General features: G+C 52.2%; 2 protein-coding genes across 9 annotated transcripts in view; both read left to right on the plus strand.

Annotated features, from left to right (window-relative positions):
• Positions 1 to 21397, plus strand: part of MAPT (microtubule associated protein tau) — a 131295-nt gene that overhangs the window by 97997 nt on the left and 11901 nt on the right. For 4 of the 8 annotated variants that reach the window (XM_031011078.3, XM_055387816.2, XM_031011074.3 and 1 more), the window contains 2 exons: positions 3700 to 3965; positions 17630 to 17722. In XM_031011078.3, coding sequence (XP_030866938.1) covers positions 3700 to 3965; positions 17630 to 17722 — 359 coding nt within the window. The remainder of the gene's footprint in view (positions 1 to 3699; positions 3966 to 17629; positions 17723 to 21397) is intronic. The other 4 variants (XM_063705806.1, XM_055387817.2, XM_031011076.3 and 1 more) reach the window with 1 other exon arrangement.
• On the plus strand, positions 3984 to 9993 carry STH (saitohin). The gene has a single exon (XM_055387835.2). It carries the CDS (start codon positions 6581 to 6583, stop codon positions 6965 to 6967), a length of 387 nt encoding a protein of 128 aa, XP_055243810.2. The 5' UTR covers positions 3984 to 6580; the 3' UTR covers positions 6968 to 9993.

Raw genomic sequence — 21397 nt, forward strand, 5'->3', positions numbered from 1 at the left:
GTCAGGAGTTCGAGACCAGCTTGGCCAACATGGCAAAACCCCGTCTCTGATAAAAATACAAAATAATTAGCTGGGCGTGGTGGCGGGCGCCTGTAATCCCAGCTTCTCAGGAGGGTGAGGAAGGAGAATCACTTGAACCCAGGAGGCAGAGGTTGCAGTGAGCTGAGATCGCACCGTTGCACTCCAGCCTGGATGACAAAAGTGAGATTCCTTCTCAAAAAAAAAAAAAAAAACAGTCGTCCTCTTTGGGGATTAGGGACAGCCTGCCTGCCTGCCCGAGCACTTCTCTCTTCCATTGCCCCAGTGAAGTATTCCAGGCCCCTGGGTTTAGACTCTGCACCATGTAGGGGTGTCTGACCTGCACTTGCTCCTTGGTGGCACGGGCAGCCTATGGCACTTGCTGTGGGCTGTGGCCAAAGCCTGGCCTGGATCTTGGATCTTGGTGACTCTGCTTCTCCCTGGCCTGAGGGAGCTGCCCAGAGCCTGCCCACCACCTGCTGCGTGTCTTTGCGGTGGCATTTCTCGCACACATGCCGTGCGGTGGCACCCCCAAGGATGGCCATTCACTAAGGCCCATTGTTTTTGTCTTTTCGCTTCGTGTTTTCTGGCCTGGTGTTTTTCTCATATACATGTGATCCAGGGATAATTCCCAGAATTTTGACAGGATTTTAAGTAGCGTTTGGATCCTGCTGTTTTTTTTCACTTAACATCGGGCCAGTTGACTCACACTCTGTTTTTTGTTGTTGTTTTTTTGAGACGGAGTCTCACTGTGTCACCCAGGCTGAAGTGCAGTGGCACAATCTTGGCATACTGCAACCTCTGCTTCCCAAATTCAAGCAGTTTTCCTGCCTCAGCCTCCTGAGTAGCTGGGACTACAGGCACAGGCCACCACGCCCTGCTAATTTTTGTATTTTTAGTAAAGACAGGGTTTCACCATTTTGGCCAGCCTAGTCTCGAACTCCTGACCTCAAGTGATCCGCCCACCTCGGCCTCCCAAAGTGCTGGGATTACAGGGGACTCACACTTTGTAACAACCTGAAACAAGGTGATGCATTTCCCTTTGGGTCTTACCTGCTCTTTGGTGGCTGCCTGCAGGTGGAGAGACCCTCCCCCTTGGGCCCCTCGACCTTGTTTCAGAATGGGGCCCCTGCTGGGCCAGCTGTGGGTGCCTGCCACGTGAAGGACTCATTAAGGCCCTGTTTAAGCCTGATGATAATAAGGCTTTCGTGTATTTTTCTCTTTAAGCGACCAAGCAAGTCCAGAGAAGACCACCCCCTGCAGGGCCCAGATCTGAGAGAGGTACTCGGGAGCCTACTTCGCTGGGAGCAGCCTCCCTTTGCGTGTGTGGCCATTCACTGGCTTGTGTTTCTAGAGCCGGGAGGACCCTTTTCTGCAGTGCAGGGTTCACACAGGGTTCGCAGCCTGAAGATGGAGCAGTCCGAATTCTCTTCCCTGTGCAGTTTGCGCAGCTGTGTTTGTCTGATGGGCTTTCTAATCCTGTGTGCTCTCCTTGACTTCAGGGACAATGGCATTACAGGCATGAGCCACCATGCCTGGCTGTCTCCCTATGTTTCAGATGAAGACATAGGCTTAAGGAGGTCAGGTGACTTGCCCACGACCACTCTGTAAGTAAGAGGCATGAAAAGTATTTGGAGCCACCACCACCAAGCCCACTGGTCACCCTGGGTCTCTGAAGTCAGGGAGGCAGGAGGATGGGAAGTCTGAGGAGGCAGAGAGGCTGAGCCTGGAGGCCCTGGAGGCCGAGGCCCCATCTGTTGTTTCCTTATGTGGAAAATAAGAGGCTTCATTTGTCCTATTGCCACAGAGCGTACTACTTCAGGAACATCCAAGACATGGAAATCCGCAGGGCACGGTGGCTCACGTCTATAATCCCGACATTTTGGGAGGTTGAGGTGGGAGAATCGCTTGAGGCCAGAAGTTCAAGACCAGCCTGAGCAACATAGTCAGACCCCGTCTCTATAAAAAACATTATTTTAAAAAAAGACATGGAAGTCAAATTCTAAAAACTGGTGCTGGCTGGGTGCGGTGGCTCATGCCTATAATCCCAGCACTTTGGGAGGCCGAGGCGGGTGGATCACCTGAGGTCAGGAGTTCAAGACCAGCCTGGCCAACATGGTAAAACCTCTACTAAAGAAATCTTTACTGAAAATACAAAAATCCAGTCTCTACTAAAAATACAAAAATTAGCCAGGCGTGGTGCTGCACACCTGTAATATCAGCTACTCGGGAGGCTGAGGCAGGAGACTCGCTTGATCCCATGAGGCGGAGGTTGCAGTGAGCCGAGATCACGCCATTGCACTCCAGCCTGGGCGTCAGAATAAGACTCCGTCTCAAAAAAAAAAAACCACAAAAAAACAAAACAACAACAAAAGAAAACTAGTGCTTATTCGTCACTGGCCAAGCTGCCCATTGGCTACATGGGTGCTTCAAAGAGCTGCCCTTCTCCAGGTCTGGGCAGCAGGTATGTGTTACAGCAAATGCCTGGGGCAGCGGCAGGGGCATTGCTGCGAGAAGCTTCTGGACTTGCAGGAAAGCTAAGTTCTCAGACTGCAGGGGAGCTAAGCACACCTTGGCACAGGGTGAGGCCTGCGGTTCTCAGACTTCAGTCTTTGTGGAGCTTGAGAAAAATGAGGCTTTGCAGGTCCCACCCCTAGAGATTCTGCTCTATCCACTGTTGAAGGGGATTGAGAAATTTGCATTTTGCAACTCCCACTTTCCTCCTTGAAAGCTCCGGAGATTCTGACGCAGGGTTCCGTGGGCCACACTTTGGAAAACACAGACCCATGAGACAGAATAGCAGAGTGTTGAAGTGTAACGGGGGCCTGGGAAGTGCAGTAACAGAAGCAAGTTTGAGGGTAAAGGACACCCAGAGGAGGGAGGGACAGCATCTGCATGGAGAGGAGAGGAGACCCCCCAGCAGCTTCCAGGGTGTTGGAAGGGTGCACTAGTAACTGCTATGCATGGCAGGTGGGGAACTGTACGGCAGGGCACAGCAGCATGAAGCGGTATGGCTCGTGTGGACAGCTAGGGACAGGCAGGCGTGGAGCAGGCATCCTGTTCTGAAGCCCAAATCCCACAGAGGAGCCAAGGAGCTGGCAGGAGCCCTGAACTAGCCGAACAGCTGAACATTCACCCTGTGGGGAAAGGGTCAGAAGCGTCCAGGCTTGAGGGCACAGCTGGGTCTCGTCACTGCATCACCCTTATTTAGGATAAAGGCCCTGAAGAATTGTATTAGAGGTTGGCAAAGCATTATCTACCACCTCCTGGAGCCACGCTGGCCGCAGGGATTATAATTATTTCCATTTTCAAATTAAGGCCTCTGAGCTCAGAGAGGGGAAGTTACTTGTCTGAGGCCACACAGCTTGTTGGAGCCCATCTCTTGACCCAAAGACTGTGGAGCCGAGTTGGCCACCTCTCTGGGAGCGGGTATTGGATGGTGGTTGATGGTTTTCCATTGCTTTCCTGGGAAAGGGGTGTCTCTGTCCCTAAGCAAAAAGGCAGGGAGGAAGAGATGCTTCCCCAGGGCAGCCGTCTGCTGTAGCTGCGCTTCCAACCTGGCTTCCACCTGCCTAACCCAGTGGTGAGCCTGGGAATGGACCCGCGGGACAGGCAGCCCCCAGGGCCTTTTCTGACCCCACCCACTCGAGTCCTGGCTTCACTCCCTTCCTTCCTTCCCAGGTGAACCTCCAAAATCAGGGGATCGCAGCGGCTACAGCAGCCCCGGCTCCCCAGGCACTCCCGGCAGCCGCTCCCGCACCCCGTCCCTTCCAACCCCACCCACCCGGGAGCCCAAGAAGGTGGCGGTGGTCCGTACTCCACCCAAGTCGCCGTCTTCTGCCAAGAGCCGCCTGCAGACAGCCCCCGTGCCCATGCCAGACCTGAAGAACGTCAAGTCCAAGATCGGCTCCACTGAGAACCTGAAGCACCAGCCGGGAGGCGGGAAGGTGAGAGTGGCTGGCTGCGCGTGGAGGTGTGGGGGGCTGCGCCTGGAGGGGTAGGGCCGTGCCTGGAAGGGTAGGGCTGCGCCTGGAGGTGCGCGGTTGAGCGTGGAGTCGTGGGACTGTGCATGGAGGTGTGGGGCTCCCCACACCTGAGCACCCCCGCATAACACCCCAGTCCCCTCTGGACCCTCTTCAAGGAAGTTCAGTTCTTTATTGGTCTCTCCACTACACTGTGAGTGCCCTCCTCAGGCGAGAGAACGTTCTGGCTCTTCTCTTGCCCCTTCAGCCCCTGTTAATCGGACAGAGATGGCAGGGCTGTGTCTCCACGGCCGGAGGCTCTCATAGTCAGGGCACCCACAGCGGTTCCCCACCTGCCTTCTGGGCAGAACACACTGCCACCCATAGGTGAGCATCTCCACTCGTGGGCCATCTGCTTAGGTTGGGTTCCTCTGGATTCTGGGGAGATTGGGGGTTCTGTTTTGATCAGCTGATTCTTCTGGGAGCAAGTGGGTGCTCGCGAGCTCTCCAGCTTCCTAAAGGTGGAGAAGCACAGACTTCGGGGGCCTGGCCTGGATCCCTTTTCCCATTCCTGTCCCTGTGCCCCTCGTCTGGGTGCGTTAGGGCTGACATACAAAGCACCACAGTGAAAGAACAGCAGTATGCCTCCTCACTAGCCAGGTGTGGGCGGGTGGGTTTCTTCCAAGGCCTATCTGTGGCCGTGGGTAGCCACCTCTGTCCTGCGCCGCTGCAGTCTTCCCTCTGTGTGTGCTCCTGGTAGCTCTGCGCATGCTCATCTTCTTATAAGAACACCATGGCAGCTGGGCATAGTGGCTCACGCCTATAATCCCAGCACTTCGGGAGGCTGAGGCAGGCAGATCACGAGGTCAGGAGTTCGAGACCAACCTGACCAACAGGGTGAAACCTCATCTCTACTAAAAATACAAAAATACCTGGGCATGGTGGTGGTGCGCGCCTATAATCCCAGCTACTCAGGAGGCTGAGGCAGGAGAATCGCTTAAACCCAGGAGGCAGAGGTTGCAGTGAGCCGAGATAGTGCCACTGCACTCCAGTCTGAGCAACAGAGCGAGACTCTGTCTCAAAACAAAATAAAACAAACAAAAAAAACCCACCATGGCTTAGGGCCCAGCCTGATGACCTCATTTTTCACTTAATCACCTCTCTAAAGGCCCTGTCTCCAAATAGAGTCACATTCTAAGGTACGGGGGTGTTGGGGAGGGGGGTTAGGGCTTCAACATGTGAATTTGCGGGGACCACAATTCAGCCCAGGACCCCGCTCCCGCCACCCAGCACTGGGGAGCTGGGGAAGGGTGAAGAGGAGGCTGGGGGTGAGAAGGACCACAGCTCACTCTGAGGCTGCAGATGTGCTGGGCCTTCTGGGCACTGGGCCTCGGGGAGCTAGGGGGCTTTCTGGAACCCTGGGCCTGCGTGTCAGCTTGCCTCCCCCACGCAGGCGCTCTCCACACCATTGAAGTTCTTATCACTTGGGCCTGAGCCTGGGGCATGTGGACGGAGGGTGGCCACCAGTGCACATGGGCACCTTGCCTCAAACCCTGCCACCTCCCCCCACCCAGGATCCCCCCTGCCCCCGAACAAGCTTGTGAGTGCAGTGTCACATCCCATCGGGATGGAAATGGACGGTCGGGTTAAAAGGGACGCATGTGTAGACCCTGCCTCTGTGCATCAAGCCTCTTTTGAGAGTCCCTGCGTGCCAGGCGGTGCACAGAGGTGGAGAAGACTCAGCTGTGCCCCAGAGCACCTCCTCTCATCGAGGAAAGGACAGACCGTGGCTCCCCTGTGGCTGTGGGGACAAGGGCAGAGCTCCCTGGAACACAGGAGGGAGGGAAGGAAGAGAGCATCTCAGAATCTCCCTCCTGATGGCAAACGATCCGGGTTAAATTAAGGTCCGGCCTTTCCCTGCTCAGGCATGTGGAGCTTGTAGTGGAAGAGGCTCTCTGGACCCTCATCCACCACAATGGCCTGGTTAGAGACCTTGGGGAAATAACTCACAGGTGACCCGGGGCCTCTGTCCTGTACCGCAGCTGAGGGAAACTGTCCTGCGCTTCCACTGGGGACAATGCGCTCCCTCGTCTCCAGACTTTCCAGTCCTCATTCGGTTCTCGAAAGTCGCCTCCAGAAGCCCCATCTTGGGACCACCGTGACCTTCATTCTCCAAGGTGCCTGGCCTTGGTGCTGCCCAAGACCCCAGAGGGGCCCTCACTGGCCTTTCCTGCCTTTTCTCCCATTGCCCACCCATGCACCCCCATCCTGCTCCAGCACCCAGACTGCCATCCAGGATCTCCTCAAGTCACATAACAAGCAGCACCCACAAGGTGCTCCCTTCCCCCTAGCCTGAATCTGCTGTTCCCCGTCTGGGGTTCCCCGCCCATGCACCTCTGGGGGCCCCTGCGTTCTGCCATGCCCTGCCCTGTGTCCCATGGTGGGGAATGTCCTTCTCTCCTTATCTCTTCCCTTCCCTTAAATCCAAGTTCAGTTGCCATCTCCTCCAGGAAGTCTTCCTGGATTCCCCTCTCTCTTCTTAAAGCCCCTGTAAACTCTGACCACACTGAGCATGTGTCTGCTGCTCCCTAGTCTGGGCCATGAGTGAGGGTGGAGGCCGAGTCTCACGCATTTTTGCAGCCCCCACAAGACTGTGCAGGTGGCCAGCCCTCATTGAATGCGGGGTTAATTTAACTCAGCCTCTGTGTGAGTGGATGATTCAGGTTGCCAGAGACAGAACCCTCAGCTTAGCATGGGAAGTAGCTTCCCTGTTGACCCTGAGTTCATCTGAGGTTGGCTTGGAAGGTGTGGGCACCATTTGGCCCAGTTCTTACAGCTCTGAAGAGAGCAGCAGGAATGGGGCTGAGCAGGGAAGACAACTTTCCATTGAAGGCCCCTTTCAGGGCCAGAACTGTCCCTCCCACCCTGCAGCTGCCCTGCCTCTGCCCATGAGGGGTGAGAGTCAGGCGACCTCATGCCAAGTGTAGAAAGGGGCAGATGGGGCCCCAGGTTATGACGTCACCACGCTGGGTGGAGGCAGCACGTCCAAATCTACTAAAGGGTTAAAGGAGAAAGAGTGACTTGACTTTTCTTGAGATATTTTGGGGGAAGAAGTGTGGAAAAGTGGCAGAGGACACAGTCACAGCCTCCCTTAAATGCCAGGAAAGCCTAGAAAAATTGTCTGAAACTAAACCTCAGCCATAACAAAGACCAACACATGAATCTCCAGGAAAAAAGAAAAAGAAAAATGTCATACAGGGTCCATGCACAAGAGCCTTTAAAATGACCCGCTGAAGGGTGTCAGGCCTCCTCCTCCTGGACTGGCCTGAAGGCTCCACGAGCTTTTGCTGAGACCTTTGGGTCCCTGTGGCCTCATGTAGTACCCAGTATGCAGTAAGTGCTCAATAAATGTTTGGCTACAAAAGAGGCAAAGCTGGCGGAGTCTGAAGAATCCCTCAACCGTGCCGGAACATGCTCACACCGAAGGGAAAAGAGCAGGAGCCAAGTCACGTTTGGGAACCTGCAGAGGCTGAAAACTGCCGCAGATTGCTGCAAATCATTGGGGGAAAAACGGAAAACGTCTGTTTTCCCCTTTGTGCTTTTCTCTGTTTTCTTCTTTGTGCTTTTCTCTGTTTTCAGGATTTGCTACAGTGAACATATATTGCTTTGGGGCCCCAAATGGAATTATTTTGAAAGGAAAATGCAGATAATCAGGTGGCCGCACTGGAGCACCAGCTGGGTAGGGGTAGAGATTGCAGGGAAGGAGGAGGAGCTGGGTGGGGTGCCAGGCAGGAAGAGCCCGTAGGCCCCGCCGATCTTGTGGGAGTCGTGGGTGGCAGTGTTCCCTCCAGACTGTAAAAGGGAGCACCTGGCGGGAAGAGGGAATTCTTTTAAACATCATTCTAGTGCCCGAGCCTCCTGGACCTGTTGTCGTCTTGAGGTGGGCCTCCCCTGGGTGACTCTAGTGTGCAGCCTGGCTGAGACTCAGTGGCCCTGGGTTCTTACTGCTGACACCTACCCTCAACCTCAACCACTGCGGCCTCCTGTGCACCCTGATCCAGTGACTCATTTTCCACTTTCAGTCCCAGCTCTATCCCTATTTGCAGTTTCCAAGTGTCTGGCTCCTCAGTCAGCTCAGACCCAGCCAGGCCAGCCCCTGGTTCCCACATCCCCTTTGCCAAGCTCATCCCCGCCCTGTTTGGCCTGCGGGAGTGGGAGTGTGTCCAGACACAGAGACAAAGGACCAGCTTTTAAAACATTTTGTTGGGGCCAGGTGTGGTGGCTCACACCTAATCCCAACACTTGGGGAGGCCAAGGCAGAAGGATCACTTGAGTCCAGGAGTTCAAGACCAGCCTGGGCAACATAGGGAGACCCTGTCTCTACAAATTTTTTTTTAATTAGCTGGGCCTGTTGGCACTCTCCTGTAGTTCCAGCTACTCCAGAGGCTGAGGTGGGAGGACTGCTTGAGCCTGGGAGGTCAGGGCTGCAATGAGCCATGTTCACACCACTGAACGCCAGCCTGGGCGAGACCCTGTATCAAAAAAGTAAAGTAAAATGAATCCTGTACATTATATTAAGGTGCCCCAAATTGTACTTAGAAGGATTTCATAGTTTTAAATACTCTTGTTATTTAAAAAATTAAATGACTGCAGCATATAAATTAGGTTCTTAATGGAGGGGAAAAAGAGTACAAGAAAAGAAATAAGAATCTAGAAACAAAGATAAGAGCAGAAATAAACCAGAAAACACAACCTTGCACTCCTAACTTGAAAAAAAAATGAAGAAAACACAACCAGTAAAACAACATATAACAGCATCAAAAGCTGGCTCCTGGCTGGGCGCGGTGGTGCATGCCTGTAATCCCAACACTTTGGGAGGCCGATGCTGGAGGATCACTTGAGACCAGGAGTTCAAGGTTGCAGTAAGCTATGATCATACCACTACACCCTAGCCTGGGCAACACAGTGAGACTGAGACTCTATTAAAAAAAAATGCTGGTTCCTTCCTTATTTCATTCCTTTATTCATTCATTCAGACAACATTTATGGGGCACTTCTGAGCACCAGGCTCTGTGCTAAGAGCTTTTGCCCCCAGGGTCCGGGCCAGGGGACAGGGGCAGGTGAGCAGAGAAACAGGGCCAGTCACAGCAGCAGGAGGAATGTAGGATGGAGAGCTTGGCCAGGCAAGGACATGCAGGGGGAGCAGCCTGCACAAGTCAGCAAGCCAGAGAAGACAGGCAGACCCTTGTTTGGGACCTGTTCAGTGGCCTTTGAAAGGACAGCCCCCACCCGGAGTGCTGGGTGCAGGAGCTGAAGGAGGATAGTGGAACACTGCAACGTGGAGCTCTTCAGAGCAAAAGCAAAAGAAACAACTGGAGGCAGCTGGGGCAGCAGAGGGTGTGTGTTCAGCACTAAGGGGTGTGAAGCTTGAGCGCTAGGAGAGTTCACACTGGCAGAAGAGAGGTTGGGGCAGCTGCAAGCCACTGGACATCGCCCGGCAGGACAGAGGGTGGTGGACGGTGGCCCCGAAGAGAGGCTCAGTTCAGCTGGCAGTGGCCGTGGGAGTGCTGAAGCAGGCAGGCTGTCGGCATCTGCTGGGGACGGTTAAGCAGGGGTGAGGGCCCAGCCTCAGCAGCCCTTCTTGGGAGGTCGCTGGGAAACATAGAGGAGAGCTGAAGAAGCAGGGAGTCCCAGGGTCCATGCAGGGCGAGAGAGAAGTTGCTCATGTGGGGCCCAGGCTGCAGGATCAGGAGAACTGGGGACCCTGTGACTGCCAGCGGGGAGAAGGGGGTGTGCAGGATCATGGCCAGGGAAGGGCCCAGGGGCCCAAGCATGGGGGGGCCTGGTTGGCTCTGAGAAGATGGAGCTAAAGTCACTTTCTCGGAGGATGTCCAGGCCAATAGTTGGGATGTGAAGACCTGAAGCAGCACAGAGCCTGGAAGCCCAGGATGGACAGAAACCTACCTGAGCAGTGGGGCTTTGAAAGCCTTGGGCTGGGGCGGGGCGGGTGGGGTGCAATATTCAAGATGGCCACAAGATGGCGATAGAATGCTGTAACTTTCTTGGTTCTGGGCCGCAGCCTGGGTGGCTGCTTCCTTCCCTGTGTGTATTGATTTGTTTCTCTTTTTTGAGACAGGGTCTTGCTGGGTTGCCCAGGCTGGAGTGCAGTGGTGCGATCATAGCTCACTGCAGCCTTGAAGTCCTGAGCTCAAGAGATCCTTCCACCTCAGCCTCCTGAGTAGTTGGGACCACAGGCTTGCACCACAGTGCCCAGCTAATTTCTTATATTTTTTGTAGAGATGGGGTTTCACTGTGTTGCCCAGGATGGTCTTGAACTCCTGGGCTCAAGTGATCCTCCTGCCTCAGCCTCCCAAATTGCTGGGATTACAGGTGTGAGCCACCATGCCCGACCTTCTCTTTTTAAGGGCGTGTGTGTGTGTGTGTGTGTGGGCGCACTCTCGTCTTCACCTTCCCCCAGCCTTGCTCTGTCTCTACCCAGTCACCTCTGCCCATCTCTCCGATCTGTTTCTCTCTCCTTTTACCCCTCTTTCCTCCCTCCTCATACACCACTGACCATTATAGAGAACTGAGTATTCTAAAAATACATTTTATTTATTTATTTTGAGACAGAGTCTCACTCTGTCACCTAGGCTGGAGTGCAGTGGTGCAATCTCGGCTCACTGCAACCTCCGCCTCCCAGGTTGAAGCAACTCTCCTGCCTCAGCCTCCCTAGTAGCTGGGATTACAAGCACACACCACCATGCCTAGCAAATTTTTATATTTTTAGTAGAGGAGGGGTGTCACCATGTTTGCCAAGCTGGTCTCAAACTCCTGGCCTCAGGTGATCTGCCTACCTTGGTCTCCCAAAGTGCTGGGATTACAGGTGTGAGCCACCACGCCTGCCCTTAAAAATACATTATATTTAATAGCAAAGCCCCAGTTGTCACTTTAAAAAGCATCTATGTAGAACATTTATGTGGAATAAATACAGTGAATTTGTACGTGGAATCGTTTGCCTCTCCTCGATCAGGGCCAGGGATGCAGGTGAGCTTGGGCTGAGATGTCAGACCCCACAGTAAGTGGGGGGCAGAGCCAGGCTGGGACCCTCCTCTGAGACAGCTCTGTAACTCTGAGACCCTCCGGGCATCTTTTCCTGTACCTCAGTGCTTCTGAAAAATCTTGTGTAAATCAAATCATTTTAAAGGAGCTTGGGTTCATCACTGTTTAAAGGACAGTGTAAATAATTCTGAAGGTGACTCTACCCTGTTATTTTATCTCTTCTTTGGCCAGCTGACTTAACAGGACATAGACAGGTTTTCCTGTGTCAGTTCCTAAGCTGATCACCTTGGACTTGAAGAGGAGGCTTGTGTGGGCATCCAGTGCCCACCCCGGGTTAAACTCCCAGCAGAGTATTGCACTGGGCCTGCTGAGCCTGGTGAGGCAAAGCGCAGCACAGCGAGCACCAGGCAGTGCTGGAGACAGGCCAAGCCTGGGCCAGCCTGGGAGCCAACTGTGAGGCACGGACGGAGCTGTGGGGCTGTGGGGCTGCAGGCTTGGGGCCAGGGAGGGAGGGCTGGGCTCTTTGGAACAGCCTTAAGAGAACTGAACCCAAACAAAACCAGATCAAGGTCTAGTGAGAGCTTAGGGCTGCTTTGGGTGCTCCAGGAAATTGATTAAACCAAGTGGACACACACCCCCAGCCCCACCTCACCACAGCCTCTCCTTCAGGGTCAAACTCTGACCACAGACATTTCTCCCCTGACTAGGAGTTCCCTGGATCAAAATTGGGAGCTTGCAACACATTGTTCTCTCCCTTGATGGTTTTTGTCAGTGTCTATCCAGAGCTGAAGTGTAATATATACGTTACTGTAGCTGAGAAATTAAATTTCAGGATTCTGATTTCATAATGACAACCATTCCTCTTTTCTCTCCCTTCTGTAAATCTAAGATTCTATAAACGGTGTTGACTTAATGTAACAATTGGCAGTAGTTCAGGTCTGCTTTGTAAATACCCTTGTGTCTATTGTAAAATCTCACAAAGGCTTGTTGCCTTTTTTGTGGGGTTAGAACAAGAAAAAGCCACATGGAAAAAAAATTTCTTTTTTGTTTTTTTGTTTGCTTGTTTTTTTGAGACAGAGTTTCGCTCTGTTGCCCAGGCTGGAGTGCAGTGGTGCGATCTCCGCCCACTGCAAGCTCCACCTCCCGGGTTCATGCTATTCTCCTGTCTCAGCCTCCCAAGTAGCTGGGACTGCAGGTGCCCGCCACCACACCTGGCTAATTTTTTTGTATTTTTAGTAGAGACGGGGTTTCACCGTGTTAGCCAGGATGGTCTCAATCTCCTGACCTCGTCATCTGCCTGCCTCAGCCTCCCAAAGTGCTGAGATTACAGGCGTGAGCCACCGCGCCCGGCCAGAAAAAAACATTTCTAAGTATGTGGCAGATACTGAGTTATTGCTTAACGTCCTTTGATTCATTCGTTTAATTTCTTTTATGGATTAGTACAGAAAACAAAGTTCTCTTCCTTGAAAAACTGGTAAGTTTTCTTTGTCAGATAAGGAGAGTTACATAACCCATGACATTTCCCTTTTTGCCTCGGCTTCCAGGAAGCTCAAAGTTAAATGTAATGATCACTCTTGTAATTATCAGTGTTGATGCCCTTCCCTTCTTCTAATGTTACTCTTTACATTTTCCTGCTTTATTATTGTGTGTGTTTTCTAATTCTAAGCTGCTCCCACTCCTTTCTGAAAGCAGGCAAATCTTCTAAGCCTTATCCACTGAAAAGTTATGAATAAAAAATGATCGTCAAGCCTACAGGTGCTGAGGCTACTCCAGAGGCTGAGGCCAGAGGACCACTTGAGCCCAGGAATTTGAGACCTGGGCTGGGCAGCATAGCAAGACTCTATCTCCATTAAAACTATTTTTTTTTATTTAAAAAATAATCCGCAAAGAAGGAGTTTATGTGGGATTCCTTAAAATCGGAGGGTGGCATGAATTGATTCAAAGACTTGTGCAGAGGGTGACAGTGACTCCTTGAGAAGCAGTATGAGAAAGCCTGTCCCACCTCCTTCCGCAGCTCCAGCCTGGGCTGAGGCACTGTCACAGTGTCTCCTTGCTGGCAGGAGAGAATTTCAACATTCACCAAAAAGTAGTATTGTTTTTATTAGGTTTATGAGGCTGTAGCCTTGAGGACAGCCCAGGACAACTTTGTTGTCACATAGATAGCCTGTGGCTACAAACTCTGAGATCTAGATTCTTCTGTGGCTGCTTCTGACCTGAGAAAGTTGCGGAACCTCAGTGAGCCTCACATGGCCTCCTTGTCCTTAATGTGGGGACGGTGGGCAAGAAAGGTGATGTGGCACTAGAGATTTATCCATCTCTAAAGGAGGAGTGGATTGTACATGGAAACACCAGAGAAGGAATTACAAAGGAAGAATGTGAGTATCTAAAAATGTAGGTCCGGCGCGCCTGTGTTGATTGCAGGGCTCTTCACAATAGCCAAGACTTGGAAGCAACCCAAGTGTGCATCAGCAGACAAATGGATAGAGAAAATGTGGTGCATATACACAATGGAGTACTATTCAGCCATGAAAAAGAATGAGAATCTGTCATTTGAAACAACATGGATGGAACTGGAGGACATTATGTTAAGTGAAATAAGCCAGACAGAAGGACAGACTTCACATGTTCTCACACATTTGTGGGAGCTAAAAATTAAACTCATGGAGATAGAGAGTAGAAGGATGGTTACCAGAGGCTGAGGAGGGTGGAGGCGAGTAGGGAGAAAGTAGGGATGGTTAATGGGTACAAAAACGTAGTTAGCATGAATAGATCTAGTATTGGATAGCACAGCAGGGTGACGACAGTCAACAGTAATTTATAGTACATTTAAAAACAACTAAAAGAGTGTAATTGGACTGGCTAACACGGTGAAACCCCATCTCTACTAAAAATACAAAAATTAGCTGGGCATGGTGGCTCACGCCTGTAATCCCAGCACTTTGGGAGGCCGAGGCAGGCCGATCACGAGGTCAGGAGATCGAGACCATCCTGGCTAACATGGTGAAACCCCGTCTCTACTACAAATACAAAAAAAAGAAAAAATTAGCCCGGCGTGGTGGCTGGCGTCTGTAGTCCCAGCTACTCGGGAGGCTGAGGCAGGAGAATGGCGTGAACCCGGGAGGCGGAGCTTGCAGTGAGCCGAGATCGCGCCACTGCACTCCAGCCTGGGCGACAAGGCAAGGTTCTATCTCAAAAAAATAAAAATAAAATAAAATAAAATAATAAAATAAAATAAAAATAAAATAAAACAAAATAAAATAAATAAAATAAAATGTATAATTGGAATGTTTATAACACAAGAAATGATAAATGCTTGAGGTGATAGATACCCCATTCACCGTGATGTGATTATTGCACAATGTATGTCTGTATCTAAATATCTCATGTACCCCACAAGTATATACACCTACTATGTACCCATATAAATTTAAAATTAAAAAATTATAAAACAAAAATAAATAAGTAAATTAAAATGTAGGCTGGACACCGTGGTTCACGCCTGTAATCCCAGTGCTTTGTGAGGCTGAGGTGAGAGAATCACTTGAGCCCAGGAGTTTGAGACCGGACTGGGTGACATAGCGAGACCCCATCATCACAAAGAATTTTTAAAAATTAGCTGGGCGTGGTAGCACATACCGGTAGTTCCAGCTACTTGGGAGACCGAGGCAGGAGGATTGCTTGAGCCCAGGAGTTTAAGGCTGCAGTGAGCTACGATGGCGCCACTGCATTCCAGCCTGGGTGACAGAGTGAGACCTTGTCTCTATTTTAAAAATAATAAAAAGAATAAATAAAAATAAATTAAAATGTAAATATGTGCATGTTAGAAAAAATACACCCATCAGCAAAAAGGGGGTAAAGGAGCGATTTCAGTCATAATTGGAGAGATGCAGAATAAGCCAGCAATGCAGTTTCTTTTATTTTGGTCAAAAAAAATAAGCAAAACAATGTTGTAAACACCCAGTGCTGGCAGCAATGTGGTGAGGCTGGCTCTCTCACCGGGGCTCACAGGGAAAACTCATGCAACCCTTTTAGAAAGCCATGTGGAGAGTTGTACCGAGAGGTTTTAGAATATTTATAACTTTGACCCAGAAATTCTATTCTAGGACTCTGTGTTATGAAAATAACCCATCATATGGAAAAAGCTCCTTTCAGAAAGAGGTTCATGGGAGGCTGTTTGTATTTTTTTTTTTCTTTGCATCAAATCCAGCTCCTGCAGGACTGTTTGTATTATTGAAGTACAAAGTGGAATCAATACAAATGTTGGATAGCAGGGGAACAATATTCACAAAATGGAATGGGACATATTATTAAACATAGTGCTTCTGATGACCGTAGACCATAGACAATGCTTAGGATATGATATCACTTCTTTTGTTGTTTTTTGTATTTTGAGACGAAGTCTCATTCTGTCACCCAGGCTGGAGTTCAGTGGCGCCATCTCAGCTCACTGCAACCTCCATCTCCCGGGTTCAAGCTATTCTCCTTCCTCAACCTCCCGAGTAGCTGGGTTGCGCACCACCATGCCTGGCTAACTTTTGTATTTTTAGTACAGATGGGGTTTCACCACGTTGGCCAGGCTGCTCTTGAACTCCTGACGTCAGGTGATCCACCAGCCTTGACCTCCCAAAGTGCTAGGATTACAGGAGCCACTGCACCCAGCCTAGGATATGATATCACTTCTTAGAGCAAGATACAAAATTGCATGTGCACAATAATTCTACCAAGTATAGGTATACAGGGGTAGTTATATATAAATGAGACTTCAAGGAAATACAACAAAATGCAATCGTGATTGTGTTAGGGTGGTAAGAAAACGGTTTTTGCTTTGATGAGCTCTGTTTTTTAAAATCGTTATATTTTCTAATAGAAATACATAGTCTTTTGAAGGAACATAAAAGATTATGAAGAAATGAGTTAGATATTGATTCCTATTGAAGATTCAGACAAGTAAAATTAAGGGGGAAAAAAACGGGATGAACCAGAAGTCAGGCTGGAGTTCCAACCCCAGACCCGACAGCCCAGGCTGATGGGGCCTCCAGGGCAGTGGTTTCCACCCAGCATTCTCAAAAGAGCCACTGAGGTCTCAGTGCCATTTTCAAGATTTCGGAAGCGGCCTGGGCACGGCTGGTCCTTCACTGGGATCACCACTTGGCAATTATTTACACCTGAGACGAATAAAAACCAGAGTGCTGAGATTACAGGCATGGTGGCTCACGCTTGTAATCCCAGCACTTTGGGAAGCCGAGGTGGGCTGATTGCTTGAGCCCAGGAGTTTCAAACTATCCTGGACAACATAGCATGACCTCGTCTCTACAAAAAATACAAAAAATTTGCCAGGTGTGGTGGCATGTGCCTGTGGTCCCAGCTACTTGGGAGGCTGAAGTAGGAGAATCCCCTGAGCCCTGGGAAGTCGAGGCTGCACTGAGCGGTGATGGTGTCACTGCACTCCAGCCTGGGTGACAAAGTGAGACCCTATCTCACAAAGAAAAAAAAACAAAACAAAAATCCCAAAGCACACTGTTTCCACTGTTTCCAGAGTTCCTGAGGGGAAAGGTCACCGGGTGAGGAAGACATTCTCACTGATCTGGCAGAGAAAATGTCCAGTTTTTCCAACTCCCTAAACCATGGTTTTCTATTTCATAGTTCTTAGGCAAATTGGTAAAAATCATTTCTCATCAAAACGCTGATATTTTCACACCTCCCTGGTGTCTGCAGAAAGAACCTTCCAGAAATGCAATCGTGGGAGACCCATCCAGGCCACCCCTGCTTATGGAAGAGCTGAGAAAAAGCCCCACGGGAGCATTTGCTCAGCTTCCGTTACGCACCTAGTGGCATTGTGGGTGGGAGAGGGCTGGTGGGTGGATGGAAGGAGAAGGCACAGCCCCCCCTTGCAGGGACAGAGCCCTCGTACAGAAGGGACACCCCACATTTGTCTTCCCCGCAAAGCGGCCTGTGTCCTGCCTGCGGGGTCAGGGCTTCTCAAACCTGGCTGTGTGTCAGAATCACCAGGGGAACTTTTCAAAACTAGAGAGACTGAAGCCAGACTCCTAGATTCTAATTCTAGGTCAGGGCTAGGGTCTGAGATTGTAAAAATCCACAGGTGATTCTGATGCCCGGCAGGCTTGAGAACAGCCGCAGGGAGTTCTCTGGGAATGTGCCGGTGGGTCTAGCCAGGTGTGAGTGGAGATGCCGGGGAACTTCCTATTACTCCCTCGTCAGTGTGGCCAAACACATTTTTCACTTGACCTCAGGCTGGTGAACGCTCCCCTCTGGGGTTCAGGCCTCACGATGCCATCCTTTTGTGAAGTGAGGACCTGCAATCCCAGCTTCGTAAAGCCCGCTGGAAATCACTAACACTTCTGGGATGCCTTCAGAGCAGCCCTCTGTCCCTTCAGCTCCCCTGGGGTGTGACTCGACCTCCCGTCACTCCCCAGACTGCCTCTGCCAAGTCCGAAAGTGGAGGCATCCTTGCGAGCAAGCAGGCGGGTCCAGGGTGGCGCATGTCACTCATCGAAAGTGGAGGCGTCCTTGCAAGCAAGCAGGCGGGTCCAGGGTGGCGTGTCACTCATCCTTTTTTCTGGCTACCAAAGGTGCAGATAATTAATAAGAAGCTGGATCTTAGCAACGTCCAGTCCAAGTGTGGCTCAAAGGATAATATCAAACACGTCCCGGGAGGCGGCAGTGTGAGTACCTTCACACGTCCCATGCGCCGTGCTGTGGCTTGAATTATTAGGAAGTGGTGTGAGTGCGTACACTTGCGAGACACTGCATAGAATAAATCCTTCTTGGGCTCTCAGGATCTGGCTGCGACCTCTGGGTGAATGTAGCCCGGCTCCCCACATTCCCCCACACGGTCCACTGTTCCCAGAAGCCCCTTCCTCATATTCTAGGAGGGGGTGTCCCAGCATTTCTGGGTCCCCCAGCCTGCGCAGGCTGTGTGGACAGAATAGGGCAGATGACGGACCCTCTCTCCGGACCCTGCCTGGGAAGCTGACAATACCCATCAAAGTCTCCTTCCACTCATGCCCAGCCCTGTCCCCAGGAGCCCCATAGCCCATTGGAAGTTGGGCTGAAGGTGGTGGCACCTGAGACTGGGCTGCCGCCTCCTCCCCCGACACCTGGGCAGGTTGACGTTGAGTGGCTCCACTGTGGACAGGTGACCCATTTGTTCTGATGAGTGGACACCAAGGTCTTATTGTCCTGCTCAGCTGCTGCTCCTACACGTTCAAGGCAGGAGCCGATTCCTAAGCCTCCAGCTTATGCTTAGCCTGCGCCACCCTCTGGCAGAGACTCCAGATGCAAAGAGCCAAACCAAAGTGCGACAGGTCCCTCTGCCCAGCATTGAGGTGTGGCAGAGAAATGCTGCTTTTGGCCCTTTTAGATTTGGCTGCCTCTGGCCAGGAGTGGTGGCTCGTGCCTGTAATTCCAGCACTTTGGGAGACTAAGGCGGGAGGTTCGCTTGAGCCCAGGAGTTCAAGACCAGCCTGGGCAACAATGAGACCCCTGTGTCTACAAAAAAAATTAAAATTAGCCAGGTGTGGTGGCACGCACCTATAGTCCCAGCTACTTGGGAGGCTGAGGTGGGAGGATTGCCTGAGTCCGGGAGGCGGAAGTTGCAAGGAGCCATGATCGCGCCACTGCACTTCAACCTAGGCAACAGAGTGAGACTTTGTCTCAAAAAACAATAATATAATAATTTTAAAATAAATAGATTTGGCTTCCTCTAAATGTCCCCGGGGACTCCGTGCGTCTTCTGTGGAGTGTCTCCCTGAGATTCGGGACTCAGATCCTCAAGTGCAACTGACCCACCCGATAAGCTGAGGCTTCATCATCCCCTGGCCGGTCTATGTCCACTGGGCACCCGAGGCTCCTCTCCCACCAGCTCTCTTGGTCAGCTGAAAGCAAACTGTTAACACCCTGGGGAGCTGGACGTATGAGACCCTTGGGGTGGGAGGCGTTGATTTTTGAGAGCAATCACCTGGCCCTGGCTGGCAGTACCAGGACACTGCTGTGGCTCCAGGGCGGGCTGTCTCCAGAAAATGCCTGGCCTGAGGCAGCCACCCGCATCCAGCCCAGAGGGTTTATTCTTGTAATGTGCTGCTGCTTCCTGCCCTGAGCACCTGGATCCCGGCTTCTGCCCTGAGGCCCCTTGAGTCCCACAGGTGGCAAGCGCTTGCCCTGCGGCTGCTGCATGGGGCTAACTAATGCTTCCTCACCAGTGTCTGCTAAGTGTCTCCTCTGTCTTCCACGCCCTGCTCTCCTGTCCCCCCAGTTTGTCTGCTGTGAGGGGACAGAAGAGGTGTGTGCCGCCCCCACCCCTGCCCGGGCCCTTGTTCCTGGGATTGCTGTTTTCAGCTGTTTGAGCTTTGATCCTGGTTCTCTGGCTTCCTCAAAGTGAGCTCGGCCAGAGGAGGAAGGCCATGTGCTTTCTGGTTGAAGTCAAGTCTGGTGCCCTGGTGGAGGCTGTGCTGCTGAGGCGGAGCTGGGGAGAGAGTGCACAGGGGCTGCTTGGCCAACCCCTCTGGGTAGCTGATGCCCAAAGACGCTGCAGTGCCCAGGACATCTGGGACCTCCCTGGAGCCCGCCTGTGTGTCCCGCGCTGTGCTCATCTGCGGGCTAGCCTGTGACCCACGCTGTGCTTGTCTGCGGGCTAGCCTGTGACCCGCGCTGTGCTTGTCTGTGGTCTAGCCTGTGACCTGGCAGAGAGCCACCAGATGTCCCGGGCTGAGCACCGCCCTCTGAGCACCTTCACAGGAAGCCCTTCTCCTGGTGAGAAGAGATGCCAGCCCCTGGCATCTGGGGGCACTGGATCCCTGGCCTGAGCCCTAGCCTCTCCCCAGCCTGGGGGCCCCTTCCCAGCAGGCTGGCCCTGCTCCTTCTCTACCTGGGATCCTTCTGCCTCCTGGCTGGACCCTGGAAGCTCTGCAGGGCCTGCTGTCCCCCTCCCTGGCCTCCAGGTATCCTGACCACCGGCCCTGGCTCCCACTGCCATCCACTCCTCTCCTTTCTGGCCGTTCCCTGGTCCCTGTCCCAGCCCCCCTCCCCCTCTCACGAGTTACCTCACCCAGGCCAGAGGGAAGAGGGAAGGAGGCCCTGGTCATACCAGCACATCCTCCCACCTCCCTCGGCCCTGGTCCACCCCCTCGGTGCCGGCCTCAGAGCACAGCTCTCTCCAAGTCAGGCCGCACGCCATCCATCCTCCCTGTCCCCCAACGTCCTTGCCACAGATCATGTCCGCCCTGACACACATGGGCCTCAGCAATCTCTGCCCCAGTTAACTCCCCATCCATAAAGAGCACATGCCAGCTGACACCAAAATAATTCGGGATGGTTCCAGTTTAGACCTAAGTGGAAGGAGAAACCACCACCCGCCCTGCACCTTGTTTTTTGGTGACCTTGATAAACCATCTTCAGCCATGAAGCCAGCTGTCTCCCAGGAAGCTCCAGGGCAGGGCTTCCTCGGGAGCTGACTGATAGGTGGGAGGTGGCTGCCCCCTTGCACCCTCAGGTGACCCCACACAAGGCCACTGCTGGAGGCCCTGGGGACTCCAGGAATGTCAGTCAGTGACCCGTCCCCCAGGCCCCACACAGCCATGGCTTCATAGAGGCCTGCCTCCAGGGGACCTGTGTGTCTGCCACTGTGGAGTCCCTACAGCGTGCCCCCCACAGGGGAGCTGGTTCTTTGACTGAGATCAGCTGGCAGCTCAGGGCCATCATTCCCAGAGGGAGCGGTGCCCTGGAGGCCACAGGCCTCCTCATGTGTGTCTGCGTCCGCTCGAGCTTACTGAGACACTAAATCTGTTGGTTTCTGCTGTGCCACCTACCCACCCTGCTGGTGTTGCTTTGTTCCTGTTGCAAAAGACAGGAATGTCCAGGACACTGAGTGTGCAGGTGCCTGCTGGTTCTCACGTCCGAGCTGCTGAACTCCGCTGGGTCCTGCTTACTTATGGTCTTTGCTCTAGTGCTTTCCAGGGTCCGTGGAAGCTTTTCCTGGAATAAAGCCCACCCATCGACCCTCACAGCGCCTCCCCTCTTTGAGGCCCAGCAGATACCCCACTCCTGCCTTTCCAGCAAGATTTTTCAGATGCTGTGCATACTCATCATATTGATCACTTTTTTCTTCATGTCTGATTGTGATCTGTCAATTTCATGTCAGGAAAGGGAGTGACATTTTTACACTTAAGCGTTTGCTGAGCAAATGTCTGGGTCTTGCACAATGACAATGGGTCCCTGTTTTTCCCAGAGGCTCTTTTGTTCTGCAGGGATTGAAGACACTCCAATCCCACAGTCCCCAGCTCCCCTGGGGCAGGGTTGGCAGAATTTCAACAACACATTTTTCCACCCTGACTAGGGTGTGC

This window comes from Gorilla gorilla, chromosome 4 (genome assembly GCF_029281585.2).
Source record: "Gorilla gorilla gorilla isolate KB3781 chromosome 4, NHGRI_mGorGor1-v2.1_pri, whole genome shotgun sequence".
In the NCBI taxonomy this organism is placed as follows: Eukaryota; Metazoa; Chordata; class Mammalia; order Primates; family Hominidae; genus Gorilla; species Gorilla gorilla.

Coding starts and splice junctions, on each gene's coding strand:
- STH (XM_055387835.2), top strand. CDS start 6,581: ATGAGTGAGGGTGGAGGCCGAGTCTCACGCATTTTTGCAGCCCCCACA.